Raw genomic sequence first — 16,692 nt, 5'->3', positions numbered from 1 at the left:
ACCTCCTCCTTCATGCCAGTCTCCAGCAGCATCATGACGCAGGCCTCTAAGGGCAGAGCGATCTCTCTGCTACTCCTCTTCAGATGCTCCTCCAGCCCCGTCCCAAACGCTGGCTTCTCCGTCCACGAGTCTGAAGGGAGAGCGAGAGCGTGGTGGAGAGAGAATGGTAGCACTAAGCATGGTGGTAACAACACTACAGTTGTTACGGGTCTGCAGAGAGAGAGGGCGGTAGGTAGTCACCCCAGGAAGAGCAGTGTGTGGATGAGAGGTTAGGAGGCCTGGGAATGGTAGATTTATAGGTCAACAATGTCCCCTCTGGTCAACCATCAGTCACTCCCTCCTCTAATAAAGCCAGCTGTAACGAATAACCACATGGTCTCCATCCATGGTATGTGTTCCCACTCTGTGGAAAGGAAAGCCCAGGTAGGTCTGACGCGAGCTGTAAATAGTGTTGGACTTTGAGTCATCATAACCTACATGCTGAGAGCAAGGCCGTCTGATTTAGACCAAATGTGTTCGGTTTACTAGATAAAAACAAGCGAACAGGACACAGCTTCACAACCACAGAGAGGGAGAAGAGGGAGTGAGGATGCCCATACCAAAAAGAGAGTGGAGGCACCAACATAAAATGTCTTCCCTGTAATCCTTTTCAGTCCTACAGAAACAATAAGCAATTCTCTATATTTGACAGAGCCTGCCAGTTGCATTCAGCCATCATTGAGAATAATAAGCAATTACTTTGACTGAGAGATGGTTGATGTGGCATTTTAATATACGTATAAGTGATTGAAATGGTCTAACAAATAACCAAGATGCTAACAGCTGTAGACAGGCCGTCAGGGGGAAATAAAGGAGACATTAAAGGAAAGATATAACGTTCAAAATGGGTGTATTGTTTTTGGGCATCTCTAAACCATGTTCTATCCATTCTGGGGGTCATTCCGTTTTCATGTGTATCTGAGCTCTTGCCGTTCACGCTGGCAGAAATATAGCCAGTATGGCGTAGCATTTGTTTTATTTTTTATTAAATCATGGAAGACCAATTGAGACCAGGACCTCATTTTCAATGGTGTCCTGAGACCATAAAGTAAAATGCAAAAAAATATATAAGACACAATAAAAAAGTACATTAGAACATCAGCCATCATAAACAAGTTATTCAAATCAATCAAAACAATTGCACACCTCGTTGAACTCATTTATCGTGAAGGTTATAAACTGCCTTAGTGGAACCAGGGAATCCAAATGTCATTCTTTTTGTAACTGATTCCAAACATTTGGAGCGTGGAAACTGAAAGCGGATTCACCTAATTCCGTGGAGACCCGAGGAATCTGAAGAGTTAACCAAACCCTTTGAACGGCTTTGGTATGTCATTCTTTAATACGTTCGATTCATTTTAAATCGCGAAAATGTATCTCACACATGTCAAATTTCAATACTGGCCAATGTCAAAACCCAGGATGTTGTTCTCTCTTGAATGAGCCATTGATCATATTTTTTGCGATATTCCTACCTCGAGAAATGTATAATTTAACAGAGGGTCCACCACATTTCTGCTATTTTTCTGCTTCTTCAGTCCAGGGTGCACAGGCATGCTGCTGTTGCGGACCACTCCGCTAGGCGAGGCGAGGCACACGATCTGTGGTTGAACATGGTGAGATTGTAGACCCCTAAATTGATAGTGCAGTTTGTTTAAGCGATTTTACAGACAACTAGCTACTTCATATGCTGATATTGACTTCAATATTGTTGTGTGTAGCTACATTTGCTAGCTAGCCAGCCAGCCCATAGAGAGAGCATTGTACTGTGGGTTTTGTAGTCGACTTGACCTGCAAAAGACATCAACATTTCACGTTGCTACCAACCTTATAATAACAAAATGTTCTCGCGTAGTGTTATTTTTAACACTGCAAATTATAAAGAATTGGTGCTTTTGGGTGGATGTTTCCTTTTAAGACTTCAGCCTAATTTAACAATAACACCATAATATACTGGACAGAGTTCCTGTATCACGCTCAGTTAAACCTTTATGAGCCTGAAGTAGAGAAAAAGAGCCTGTGGCTAGAGGGGGGTGGGTTGGAGAGAGAAAGTGTTTTTTGGAAGGATGTGAGGATTGGTCTGTACAGTGCATTCGGAAAGTATTCGGACCCCTTGACTTTTTCCACATTTTGTTACATTACAGCCTTATTCTAAAAAATAGTCATTTTTTTCCCTCATCAATCTACACACAATACCCCATAATGACAAAGCGAAAACAGGTTAAGAAATATCTGCAAATGTATTAAAAATAAAAAACTGAAATATATTTTTTATGTAAGCATTCAGACCCTTTGCTATGAGACTCAAAATTGAGCTCAGGTGCGTCTCGTTTCCAAGGATTATCCTTGAGATGTTTCTACAACTTGGAGTCCACCTGTGGTAAATTCAGTTGATTGGACATGATTTAGAAAAGGCACACCTGTCTATAAGGTCCCCACAGTTGACAGTGCAAGGCAGAGCATGTCAGAGCAAAAACCAAGCCATGAGGTCGAAGGAACTGACCGTAGAGCGCCAAGACAGGACTGTGTCGATCTGGAGAAGGGTACCAAAACATTTCTGTAACATTGAAGGTCCCCAAGAACACAGTGGCTTCCTTCATTCTTCATTCTGGAAGAAGTTTGGAACCACCAAAACTCTTCCTAGAAATGGCCGCTCGGCCAAACTGAGCAATCGGGGGAGAAGGGCCTTCGCCAGGGACATGACCAAGAACCTGATGGTCACTGACAGAGCTCCAGAGTTTATCTGTGGAGATGGGAGAACCTTCCAGAAGGACAATCATCTTTGCAGCACTCCACCAATCAGGCCTTTATGGTAGAGTCGCCAGACGGAAGCCACTCCTCAGTAAAAGGCACATGACAGGATTCTCAGAACATGAGAAACAATATTTTCTGGTCTGATGAAACCAAGATTAAACTCTTTGGCCTGAATGCCAAGCGTCACGTCTGGAGAAAACCGGGCACCATCCCTACAGTGAAGCATGGTGGTGGTGGCAGCATCATGCTGTGGGGATGTTTTTCAGCAGCAGGGACTGGGAGACTAGTCATGATTGAGGGAAAGATGAATGGAGCAAAGTACAGAGAGATCCTTGATGAAAACCTGCTCAGGACCTCAGAGTGGGGTGAAGGTTCACCTTCCAACAGGACAACGACCCTAAGCACACAGCAAAGACAACACAGGAATGGCTTCAGGAGAAGTCTCTGAATGTCATTGAGTGGACCAGCCAGAGCCCGGACTTGAACCCGATCGAACATCTCTGAAGAGACCTGACAATAGCTGTGCAGCAATGCTCCCCATCCAACCTGAAAGAGCTTGAGAGGATCTGCAGAGAGGAATGGGAGAAACTTCCCAAATACAGGTGTGCCAAGCTTATAGCATCCTACCCAAGAAGACTCAAGGCTGTAATAGCTGCCAAAGGTGCTTCAACAAAAGTACTGAGTAAAAGGTGTGAATACTTGTGTAAATGTGATATTTCAGTTTTACATTTTTAATACAGCTGCAAAAAATAAAAAACGTTTTTTTTTTTTGCTTTGTCATTATGGGGTATTGTCTGTAGATTGATGAGGGGGAAAAAACAATGTAATCCATTTTAGAATAAGTCTAACGTAACAAAATGTGGAAAAAGTCAAGGGGTCTGAATACTTCCCAAATGCACTATACAGACCAATCCTTACATCCTTCCAAAAAAATCTATACCTCTCCACCATACCCCCCTCTAGCCACAGTTCTGAATACTTTTCCGAATGGACTGTATCTTGCTGCGAGAGGTTTTAGGGGGGAGTACAATGAAGTTGTCTCTAGACAAATTTGACGTAGTACTGCATTTCCTTCCATCATGGTTAAGGCTAGGATTGGAGGAGGATAACTTCTGGGCATGTTCAACCAGCACGGGGAGAGGAAGACTGTGTTGTACTGCACCTGGCTGTCGGAGGGTTTTGGGGGGGGTCAGGAGTGTAGTATACCTTGCTGTGCTTGGATGGTTGGCAGGACACTCTCCAGCACAGTCAGAGATTTTCTATGATAATCAGCTTGGGCCTCTAAGAGCTGGGAACACAACAGAACATTGGAGGGGGGCAGAGAGATGGTAGAGGGAGAGTGTTAATCATCAACAATGAGGACTTAAAAATGAACTGCTCACCCAGTCAATCTACAGCTGTGAACATTCCCACACATGCACACAAACACCCACCATTACATAGTAGCGGGCATAGTCCCCTTCCTTTGAGAAGAAACTGTACATGTCTGCAGCCAGTTGGTCCTGAGAGAGAGGAGCAGACAAGAGATCATTACAACCAGATGACAGAGGAACCAGCTCTCAGAACTTACATTTCAAACTTAAAACACATCCATTTAATGATAAAACATCACATCAACAGTAATGTCCCTATGCCCGTTTTATTATTGACCTAAGTGGTGAGTGGCAAAGGGGTCTAAGGCACTGCATCTCAATGCAAGAGGCGTCACTACAGTCCCTGGTTCCAATCCAGCCGTGATTGTGAGTCCCATCGGGCGGTGCACAATTGGCCCAGCGTCGTCCGGGTTTGGCCATCATTGTATATAAGAATTTGTTCTACACTGACTTGCCTATTCAAATAAAGGTAAAATATATATTTTTTTATCCACCTCTCTCTCTGGTCTCCATTATATCAACATCCAATCCATGCATTTCAGTTGGCAGCTCTGTTAGTGTTAGCGGTGGGTATGGCCATTGGGCCTTCCACCATCAATCAAATCTGTCTGCTGTTAACAGGGCCTGGGTAGAGCTGTAGGGTTCGTAGGGCTAAACAGGCTTGGAGAGTAGAGGAAGGAAAACACACAGGCATGTAGTTTCCTGGACAGATGAACTGACACACACCACTCCATACAAACGCAATACACTGAGTCAGCAACATACACAGAGGGGCCACATGTGCACACAAACAGCTGACTGGGCATTCTTCCTAAAGCAAGCAGCCACAACGTCACTGAGGTTGGAATGTCCACTTCTGCTCTCATGTACAGTACCAGTCAAAAGTTTGGACACATCTACTCATTCCAGGGTTTTTCTTTATTTTTTACTATGTTCTACATTGTAGAATAATAGTGAAGACATCAAAACTATGAAAAACGCACATATGGAATCATTTAGTAACCAAATAAAGTGTTAAACAAAATACAATACTATGTATTTTTGAGATTCCTCAAAGTAGCCACCCTTTGAGTGTACAAAGCTGTCATCAATATGAAATATATTCTGACTTGTTCAACACTTTTTTTGGTTACCAGATGATTCCATAGGTGTTATTTCATAGATTTGATGTCTTCACTATTATTCTACAATGTAGAAAATTGTCAAATAAAAACCCTTGAATGAGTAGCTGTGCCCAAACTATTGATTTGACAGAAAAACTGTACCAATCATTCCACATTCCAACTTCCTCTTCTGCAAGCAGTTAACAGACTGAGGTCTGTGATTTATCCTAATTCATACAGCGGACTGGATGTCTGACACACTTACCTTGCAGAGTTCCATTTTGTTCATAGCTTCATCCACCTCTTCTTTCAGCAGGTCTGCCTTGGCCGTCAGTGCCTGCGTGTTTGTTCCTGAGATTATTGACTTGGTTGCCTGCAACCACCTGGAAGGGGTAGATCACACACACACACATACACCAGGTTAGAAACTTGTTACAAACTTCAGAAAACATGTCATAAGCACAATATAACATGAATAAAGGTCATGCATGTAAATAAAGGTGATACAGGTGATACAATTGAGGTCGGAAGTTTACATACACTTAGGTTGGAGTCCTTAACTGGGTAATTTTTACTAGGATTAAATGTCGGGAATTGTGAAAAACAGAGTTTAAATGTATTTGGCTAAGATGGATCTAAACTTCCCACTTCAACTGTACATAGGCTCACCTCGCTCTGGCAGAATCGTAGTCCAGCACTAGCCTGGCTAGCTGCTTCCTCTGTTTCAGGATGTTGGGAATGTCCACCTGAGAATATGGACAGATCACATTCATATTAAGAATGTATGGTACTTTTCCAAGTACATATTGGCTCAATGATTCTTTGATGCTGTGTTGGAGTAAGAATTTACTTATATATATTGGATACTCTTGAGACCGGTTTGAATGAAATAAGGCACTAGCTAGATATCTCCTTCTCACCTCTGCTAGCTGGTTGAGTGGGTCTAGGACATCCTTCTCTATCTGGACCTCATGCTGCAGCAGCTCTGACGCCAGCCTGTTCTCTGCCTCCCCACACACCTCCATCATCTTCCTGTCAGGAGGAGACCCATACACACAGGTCATTCAGACGCCACAGGAAGAGCCACCGGATCAGCAGTTAATTACTTTCCTTCAAATAATATAAATAAGGACTGATAACAGCAGAGAGGGCCATCTACATGTCGCATTCGTCACTAGTCTTCGTTGGCACCACCTTTCAAATTCATCATCCACACATACTGTACATCATGCACAAATGAGAGATTGACCTCCACCTAAAAGCAGACAGTAGATCGGTTTCCATCCAATTGGTGACAGCGTTTCATTCTAAAAATCTGCATAAAAACAATATAGGCAATTTCCCACCATCGCATTTAACTCTACTGATGGTTTTCTCACCAAAATAAAATGGGTGTTATATAGCGAGTGTGCCCACTCTGGTATTGGCACGTGTGCTCTAGCCAACAGCTCACAGATACAGTGCGGGTATAGCCTACTAGATGATGAGATTATTTGGGACATAAAAGCAAAATCATTTTTATTTGTCAAATGACAGCCAAGCATCGATGATCATGTAACCAGAATAAGACACTCAATATTTATTGGAAATCAAGCTCATCACCTTACACTTTCACCACCCTGTGAAGTACATCGTCATTTATTTCATCTGTAGCCTAACAAACTGCACGCTTTCCCAAGTTGTGGTGGGAGGACTAGAGGTCAACCGATGAATCGACATGGCTGATTAATTAGGCCCGATTTCAAGTTATAACAATCAGTAATCTGCATTTTTGCACCGCAATTACATTGCAATCTATGTGGAGACTGAGTGGCAGGCTGACCACCTGTTACGCAAGTGCAGCAAGGAAGCAAGGTAAGTTGCTTGCTAGCATTAAACTTATAAAAAAAACAATCAATCTTAACATAATCACTAGTTAAACTAGTAATATCGTCAACCATGTGTAGTTATCTAGCTTGTCTTGTGTTGCATATAATCAATGCGGTGCCTGTTAATTTATCATCGAATCACAGCCTACTTCGCCAAACGGGTGATGATTTAACAAAAGCGCATTTGCGAAAAAAGCACAATCGTTGCACCAATGTACCTAACCATAAACATCAATGCCTTTCTTAAAAATCAATACACAAGTATATTGTTTTTTACCTGCATATTTAGTTAAGATAAATCCATGTTATCAGGCAATATTAACTAGGGAAATTGTGTCACTTCTCTTGCGTTCAGTGCAAGCAGAGTCAGGGTATATGCAGCAGTTTGGGCCGCCTGGCTCGTTGCAAACTGTGTGAAGACCATTTCTTCCTAACAAAGACCGTAATTAATTTGCCAGAATTATACATAATTATGACATAACATTGAAGGTTGTGCAATGTAACAGCAATATTTAGACTTAGGGATGCCACCCGTTCGATAAAATACGGAATGGTTCCGTATTTGACTGAAAGAATAAACGTTTTGTTTCGAAATGATAGTTTCCGGATTTGACCATATTAATGACCAAAGGCTCATAGTGTGTTTTATTATATTATAATTAAGTCTATGATTTAAAATTTGATAGAGCAGTCTGTCTGAGCGGTGGTAGGCAGCAGCAGGCTCGTAAGCTTTCATTCAAACTTTACTGTGTTTGCCAGCTGCTCTTAGCAATGCTTGAGGCACAGCTCTGTTTATGACTTCAAGCCTCTCAACTCACGAGATTAGGCTGGCAATACTATAGTGCCTATAAGAACATCCAATTGTCAAAGGTATATGAAAAAAAAAATGGTAGAGAGAAAGTCCTATAATTACAACCGAAAACTTCTTACCTGGGAATATTGAAGACTTATGTTAAAAGGAACCACCAGCTTTCATATGTTCTCATGTTCTGAGCAAGGAACATAAACATTAGCTTTTTTACATGGCACATATTGCACTTTTACTTTCTTCTCCAACATTGTGTTTTTGCATTATTTAAACCAAATTGAACATGTTTCATTATTTATTTGAGACTAAATTGATTTTATGTATTATATTAAGTTAAAAATGTAAAAAGTGTTCATTGTTCATTCTGTATTGTTGTACTTGTCATTATTAGAAAAAAAAAAATATATATATATATATATTAAATTTAAAAAACGGCAGATTAATCGGCATCGGCTTTTTTTGGTCCTCCAATAATCAGTATCGGCGTTGAAAAATCATAATCGGTCGACCTCTAGGGAGGACAACACAACTTGTCATCGCCTGACTCAAAGTTTACTTCGATATGATAGTTCTTATAGAAATATTTACGCATAAAAGCATTTCAACTGACATCTCTCACATAATGAATTTTACCTACAAAAGATCCCACCTTGTCTAGGGTATTTTGTTTTGATGACATTTGGAAAGTTAACGACAAATGTTCAGTTTCAATCAGACCTGTCAAGACATTTTTTATCCAACATGTACTTTACTCTCATAAAAAGGTCAGATGGACACCTTGGTAGTAACAGTAAAATCGATGGGTAGCTTCCAGTCACAGTTTCTAGATCCTCTTGTTTGAGTGCCTGTCCATTTCTGTCACTGTCTTACCATGCGAACAAGGCAAGCTAGTGTTGTTACATGGAGGAACTGTCTGGCACACATCCTCATTATGTGGATACACACAACCACACTAAGCACTTTCTGATCCTCCACGAAAACAAAAAATTACAAAATACACACGATAATAACAAATTAGGCCAGTTTGTTAGCTCTGAAAACATAGTCCCACATTCTCCATCCCCCTGAGAAAGGCAGTTAACCCACTGTTCCCCGAGTGCCAAAGACTTGGATGTCGATTTAAGGCAGCCCCCCACCTCTCTGATTAAGAGGGGTTGGGTTAAATGCAGAAGACACAATTCAGTTGAAGGCATTCAGTTGTACAACTGACTAGGTATCCCCCTTTCCCCCACTCTAAGGTTCATCTGTTCCATATAACCAGTGTCAGACAAATGGTTGGGTGTCTAACCTGTCACCCTCACTCACCCAATCAGAGACTCCTCTCCCAGCTGACTGCCACCGTCCACCATGGCTTGAGACAGCGCCGTCAGAGGAAGCTTTTTCTGTGTGTGTGTGTGTGTGTGTGTAGAGAAAGAGAGGGAAGAGAGAGATGTATATATTTATTAGATACCATCTGAGGCACCAACAATTTACTCATTCTAATAATGTCAACAAAATGTTTATGCTTAGTTTTTTAGGGTTTATCAGCGGAAAGTCATTTTCTAATGTCATGAAGTTGGACAATAAAGAATAGTAGAAAGAATGAGGATGTTACTGTTATTGCTGTGTTAATAGCTACAGTACTTTGACATACTGTAAAAACTAGATACAGTATGATGCCTTTTCATTCCTTTCTATTCTCAAAGCTGGAATGAAAAGCATGGGAGGAGGGATGAGCAGAGCTGGAAATGTAGCTATGAGAAAAGTAAAATGTGTGTTTTTACCTGACCATTTCCTGTGTAAAGGCGTGGTACGGACTGGCATTGACACAATTGTACATGTTGGAGCATGAGAAGTAAACAAAAAACAAACAAATTGCTGATATAGAACATTATTTTCAAGGGGGTGGGATAATCTAGTGTTAAATCGGGATAAGTGAAGACTCAGTGGTATATACAGTACCAGTCAAACGTTTGGACACACCTACTCATTCAAGGGTTTTTCTGTATTTGTACATTGTAGAATAATAGTGAATACATCGGAAATATGAAATAACACATGGAATCATGTAGTAACCCCAAAAAGTTAAACAAAAACAAAATAGATGTTATATTCTTCAAAGTAGCCCCTCTTTGCCTTGATGACATCTTTGCACACTCTTGGCATTCTCTCAACCAGCCTCATGAGATAGTCACCTGGAATGCAGTTCAATTAACAGGTGTGCCTTGTTAATAGTTAATTTGTGGAATTTCATTTATGTGTTTGAGCCAATCAGTTGTTGTGACAAAGTAGGGGTGGTATACAGAAGACAGACATATTTGGTAAAAGTCCATATTATGGAAAGAACAACTCAAATAAGCAAATAGAAACAGTCCATCGTTACTTAAAGACATGAAGGTCAGTCAATCCAGAAAGTTTCTTCAAGTGCAGTCACAATAACCAATAAGTACTATGATGAAACTGGCTCTCATGAGGACATCCACAGCAAAGGAAGACCCAGTCACCTCTGCTGCAAGGGACAAGTTCATTAGAGTCACCAGCCTCAGAAATTGCAGCCCAAATAAATGCTTCACAGAGTTCAAGTAACAGACACCTCAACACAAGTATTCAGAGGAGACTGCGTGAATCAGGCCTTCATGGTTGAATTGCTGCTAAGAAACCACTACTAAAGGACACCCATAACAAGAACAGACTTGCTTGGGCCAAGAAACACGAGCAATGGATATTAGACCAGTGGAAATCTTGAGATATTGGTTCCAACCGCTGTGTCTTTGTGAGACGCAGAGTAGGTGAACGGATGATCTCTGCATGTGTGGTTCCCATCGTGAAGCATGGAGGTGGTGTGATGGTGCTTTGCTGGTGACACTGTGGGTGATTTATTTAGAAATCAAGGCACACTTAACCAGCATGGCTACCACAGCATTCTGCAGCGATACACCTTCCCATCTGGTTTGCACATAGTGGGACTATCATTTGTTTTTCAACAGGACAATGACCCAACACACCTCCAGGCTATGTAAGGGCTATTTGACCAAGAAGGAGGGTGATTGAGTGCTGCATCAGATGACCTGGCCTCCAAAATCATCTGACCTCAACCCAATTGAGATGGTTTGGGATGTGTTGAACCGCAGAGTGAAGGAAAAGCAGCCAACAAGTGCACAGCATATGTGGGAACTTCTTCAAGACTGTTGGAAAAGCATTCCAGGTGAAGCTGGTTGAGAGAATGCCAAGAGTGTGCAAAGCTGCCATCAAGGAAAAGGGTGGCTACTTTGAAGAATATAAAATATATTTAGATTTTTAACATGATTCATTGTGTATTTCATAGTTTTGATGTCTTCGCTATTTAAAAAAAAGAAAAACCCTTGAATGAGTAGGTGTGTCCAAACTTTTGACTGGTACTGTAAATCATAAATATATGTTAATATTTGATCTAGTAATTCAGACAATTTGGCCAGGAATAATGTTAATAATATGTGTACTTACATGTCTCTTCTCTGCGTCAGTGCCAATGTGGCCCTGCAGACATGTGACCATCCTCTTGTGTGTATTGTGGGACACCACGCGCACCATCTCCATGCGCCGCTCAATCTGTGCACGAGAAGAGAGAAACACACATGACCACTTACATACAGACAGACCTTTACTGTGAAGTAGCATGCAACTACAGCCTATAGACATGGGGAACTAGTTTCATAGAGGCAGTGTGTTGAATAAGTAAACCCCTGTAAATGCATTGTTTTGTTGTTCATTGTGTAAAAAAGTTATGAATTCCATATGTTCCGCACTGCTGTCACAGGCAAAGTTAACTCAACGCATTGTTTATTTTAAAAAATGTTGGTGGAGGAACTTTGTAATGCAGACAAAAGTTCCCGGGGTTAGGGACAATGAGTTGAAAGGTTATGCCTGTAGTTTATAACTACACTGAGCCATCTTTCCCAGCCCTTTTGGTCCTCTGATAACTGTCTGTAGAATGAAGTTGACGTCTTTCCACAGGTCACTATACTCCTCTAATCGCCCTCATTCCTGCCTGTTGACTGCTGTCTCATGGAAGTCCATTCAGATACATGGCCTGTTTTGATTAGTGGCCGGGGCTGAATGTCAAAGGTCAGGCACGATTGATACAGGCCGCTCCCAGCGGGGCGACACAGGAATGTTCTCTATGAAACGGATGACTCATCCGAAGCGTCTCCATGGAGACCGTAGCTGGGCTGTGACTGCTGTTTGGAGAGTGAAAGGGCAGATTAATGCTCTCCCCTTGGAAGTTGTGATTTCAAGGCACTCTGAAGACAGGGCAGAAAACAACTTCATACTAGGCCATAAAAGACAGCCAGCCTTGTCGATCTCCCAAATGAAGAGCTGATATACAGTGCATTCGGAAAGTATTCAGACCCCATGACTTTTTCCTCATGTTGTTACATTACAGCCTTGCTCTAAAATGTATAAAAACAAATGTAAAAAATGTTTGTCAATCAACCCACAATACCCCATAATGACAACGCAAAAGCAGGTTAAGAAATATGTGCAAATGTATAAAAGTAAAAAAACAGAAATACCTTATTTACATAAGTATTCAGACCATTTGCTATGAGACTCGAAATTGAGCTCCGGTGCATCCTGTTTCCATTGATCATCTTTGAGATGTTTCTACAACTTGGAGTCCACCTGTGGTAAATTCAATTGATTGGACATGATTTGGAAAGGCATACACCCATCTATATAAAAGGGTTCCACAGTTGAAAGTGCATGTCAGAGCAAAAACCAAGCCATGAAGTCGAAGGAATTGTCCGTAGAGCTCCGAGACAGAACTGCACCAAAAAATGTTCTGCAGCATTGGAAGTCCAAGAACACAGTGGCCTCCATCAGTCTTCAATGGAAGAAGTTTGGAACCAACAAGACTCTTCCTAGAGCTGGCGGCCAGCCAAACTGCACAATCGGGGGAGGGGCCTTGGTCAGGGAAGTGACCAATAACCCAATGGTCATTCTGACAGAGCTCCTCTGTGGAGATGGGAGAACCTTCCAGAAAGACAAGCATTTTCTGCAGCATTCCACCAATCGGGCCTTTATGGTAGAGTGGCCAGATGGAAGCCACTCCTCAGTAAAAGGCTCATGACAGCCCGCTTGGAGTTTGCCAAAAGGCACCTAAGGGATGCTCAGACCACTTAAAAAAAAATATATATACACATATATATTTAACCAGGTAGGCTAGTTGAGAACAAGTTCTCATTTGCAACTGTGACCTGGCCAAGATAAAGCATAGCAATTCAACACATACAACAGAGTTACACATAGAATAAACAAAAGTCAATAATATAGTAGAACAAAAGAAAACAAAAAGTCTATATACAGTGAGTGCAAATGAGGTAAGTTAAGGCAATAAATAGGCCATGGGGGCAAAGTAATTACAATATAGCAATTAAAACACTGGAATGGTAGATGTGCAGAAGATGAATGTGCAAGTAGAGATACTGGGTTGCAAAGGAGCAAGATAAATAAATAAATACAGTATGGGGATGAGGTGGGTAGATAGATGGGCTGTTTACAGATGGGCTATGTACAGGTGCAGTGATCTGTGAGCTGGTGGTTAAAGCTTGTGAGTGAGATATGAGTCTCCAGCTTCAGAGATTTTTGCAGTTCGTTCCAGTCATTGGCAGCAGAGAACTGGAAGGAACGACGACCAAAGGAGGAATTGGCTTTGGGGGTGACCAGTGAGATATACCTGCTGGAGCGCGAGCTACGAGTGGGTGCTGCTATGGTGACCGTTGAGCTGAGATAAGGCGAGGCTTTACCTAGCAGAGACTTGTAGATAACCTGTATCCAGTGGGTTTGGCGAGTATGAAGCGAGGGCCAACCAACGAGAGCGTACAGGTTGCAATGGTGGGTAGTGTGTGGGGCTTTGGTGACAAAATGGATGGCACTGTGATAGACTGCATCCAGTTTGTTGAGTAGAGTGTTGGAGGCTATTTTAAAGAGAAACAGAATCCTCTGGTCTGATGAAACCAAGATTAAAACTTTTTGGCCTGAATTCCAAGCGTCACGTCTGGAGGAAACCTGGCACCATCCCTACGGTGAAGCATGGTGGCAACATCATAATGTGGAGATGTTTTTCAGTGGCAGGGACTGGGAGACTAGTCAGGATCAAGGGAAAGATGAACGGAGCAAAGTACAGAGAGATCCTTGATGAAAACCTGATCCAGTGCACTCAGGACCTCAGACTGGGGCAGAGGTTCACCTTCCAACAGGACAATCCCAAGCACACAGCCAAGAAAACGCAGGAGTGGCATCAGGACAAGTCTCTGAATGTCCCAGCCAGAACCCGGACTTGAACCCGATCAAACATACCTGAAAATAGCTGTGCAGAGACGTGCCCCATCCAACCTGACAGAACTTGAAAGGATCTGCAGGGAATGGAGAAATACAGGTGTGCCAAGCTTGTAGCGTCATACCCAAGAAGACTCTAGGATGTAATCACTGCCAAAGGTGCTTCACAAAATACTGAGTAAAGGGTCTGAATATTTAAAATGTATATATTTTTTTTATACATTTGCAAACATTTCTAAAAAGCTGGTTTTGCTTTGTCATGTGATATTGGATGTAGATTGTAGAGATAAAAAATGATTTAATTAATTTTAGAGTAAGGCTGTAACATAACAAAATGTGGAAAAAGTCAAGGGGTCTGAATACGTTCCGACTGCACAGTAAATGGTGAAACGATGTTATTTCCAACGCTTCTTTAGAGCATTGTTATGCCATTTATTGTCAGTTCAAAACTAGTGCCGGTTGTACCAACTTAGGTACAGAACATGCGCAGTATGGAACATGGGGTGTGTCGGTTTTTAAAAAGGTGGGGGGTGGGGGGAACAGAACAATGCGTTGGGAACAGGGCAGAGACGGAGCAGCCAGGGGACAGACCTACACAGTGTCAGAACAGATAAACAGAAACCATGGCAATTGTGTTCTAAAAACAGAACTCTGGAATTCCACTGGCTGGAAGAGGACAGAGGAGATAGGTGTGCAGAGACACTTTCCACCTCTCTCTCACTCGTCCTTCCCGACTCAAGGAGGCCCCTAGCATTCCCAAAACAGCTGTTATGACAGAAACTGTGTGGAGGGCGTCTCCTGCCTCTTCCACAAGCCCATGGCTTAAGGGGGAAAGTCATGTGTTCAAACTGGGCCCTGCTAGTACCTGGCACAGGAAAGGGAGATTCCTCTTACTGGAGTGGGAGATCCTGGGAATGAGTGTGTGTTTTGATTACATGGAGCTAGGGGTGCCACTATGTTTCCCTTTTCCACCATATTCTTACACACAGAGAGACAACCCCCCCTACCTAAATTAGACACAGAGACAAAGACTTCCCACACACAGCAAATGTTCCAGTGTTGAATCAACACTGAGGGTTAAAATTAAAACTGTTCCCGTGTCTACAGCGACCCACACGGTTGTGTTAATTTAACACTGCTTAGTGCTGACGCTGTCACACTTTCTCAGTGTAAGAAATTAACACCTGTAGTGTTAGTGTTTTAACACCGCATGATGTGAAGCCTAATTTGCATATTTCTGTGGGATCCTGCCTTGCATTATCGAGTGAATTGTGGAGTTACCAACCATGACTGTATTTGTTAGTGACAGACCTAGCTGTTGAATTCATTCCTTTTAAGTCCTGTGGACTTCACCAAGTGAGTTCCCAGGCAAATGTTAAAGATTTTACTCTGACAATAAAATTACACACACTGAGTGTACAAAACAATTGGAACACCTTAATATTGAGCTGCACCCAGGGTTTCCGTTAGGAAAATGTGGCGTTGGACATTTGACAGGCAACATTTGAATTTTACAGACGTTTTAGAAATGTACCGGACCCAAATGCATTGGGTGAGTAACCTGATTAGGGCGCCCACCCACGGTGCTCATTGGGCCAGTAACCTGATTAGGGCGTCCACCCACGGTGCTCATTGGGCGAGTAACCTGATTAGGGTGTCCACCCACGGTGCTCATGATTAATTCTGATGTGCACTTTGAACATGTTAGAATAACTGTCCAAATGTACTTTCCCTCAGCCAACAAGATGAGTAACGAACAGCACAATCACAAGCCTATGTCAATCTACTATAGTAGAAAAGGTTAGGCTATTCTATAGATCTGCTTGTCAAGAAAGAAATAGCCTATTCCAAACCCGACTCTGGGACAGTTGGGGGGACGATAGATCCCAAATTCATACAACCAGAAGGCCTAGGCTACATAAAAAACGTTTACAAGCAATGAGTCTGATGCAACAGATCAGAACGTTTAGCTTAAAATGTTGATAACCTATTATTTCTTCACATTATAAGCGGAGCAATGCACACAAGGCAATAAGCCATGCGTGAATGTTTGTTCCATAAAACAATTTGCGGGAAAACAGAGTTGTTAAAAAGGGCACTGCACATGCAAGTGGTTTCATGTGACAGAGACAAAAATATCCATTAGAAATGTATGAAGAGAGGAGATCTAATAAGCTACTTTAAAGAAAGGTAAGACATGCCTCATAGTATCTTTTAAAATGTTCAGGTTTCAAACAATTAAGTACACAGTACCAGTCAAAACTTGACACACCTACTCATTCAAGGGTTTTTATTTTTTACTATTTTCAACATTGTAGAACACAAATAAGGTCCCGTATTTCACTGGAAGAATAAGCATTTTTTTCTCTAAATGATATTTTCCGGATTTTACCATATTAATGACCAAAGGCTCATATTTCTGTGATTATTATATTATAATTAAGTCAATG

The 16,692-nt window shown here is 41.9% G+C and overlaps 1 protein-coding gene across 8 annotated transcripts in view; it reads right to left on the bottom strand.

Moving 5' to 3' along the window:
• The window catches only part of arhgap17a (Rho GTPase activating protein 17a), a 44,258-nt gene that overhangs the window by 10,876 nt on the left and 16,690 nt on the right, over positions 1 to 16,692 (bottom strand). For 6 of the 8 annotated variants that reach the window (XM_024387976.2, XM_024387978.2, XM_024387979.2 and 3 more), the window contains exons 3-11: positions 11,408 to 11,512; positions 9,709 to 9,741; positions 9,251 to 9,327; positions 6,190 to 6,301; positions 5,939 to 6,015; positions 5,535 to 5,652; positions 4,227 to 4,295; positions 4,000 to 4,081; positions 3 to 130 (exon numbers count right to left, since the gene is read on the bottom strand). In XM_024387976.2, the coding sequence (XP_024243744.2) occupies positions 3 to 130; positions 4,000 to 4,081; positions 4,227 to 4,295; positions 5,535 to 5,652; positions 5,939 to 6,015; positions 6,190 to 6,301; positions 9,251 to 9,327; positions 9,709 to 9,741; positions 11,408 to 11,512 (801 nt within the window). Of the gene's footprint in view, positions 1 to 2; positions 131 to 3,999; positions 4,082 to 4,226; positions 4,296 to 5,534; positions 5,653 to 5,938; positions 6,016 to 6,189; positions 6,302 to 9,250; positions 9,328 to 9,708; positions 9,742 to 11,407; positions 11,513 to 16,692 lie in introns of those variants that run through there. The other 2 variants (XM_042306126.1, XM_042306125.1) reach the window with 2 other exon arrangements.

This window comes from Oncorhynchus tshawytscha, linkage group LG25 (assembly GCF_018296145.1).
Source record: "Oncorhynchus tshawytscha isolate Ot180627B linkage group LG25, Otsh_v2.0, whole genome shotgun sequence".
NCBI lineage: Eukaryota > Metazoa > Chordata > Actinopteri > Salmoniformes > Salmonidae > Oncorhynchus > Oncorhynchus tshawytscha.
The sequence above is the reverse complement of the archived record's forward strand: the minus strand, read 5'-3'. Positions and strand labels throughout refer to the sequence as shown.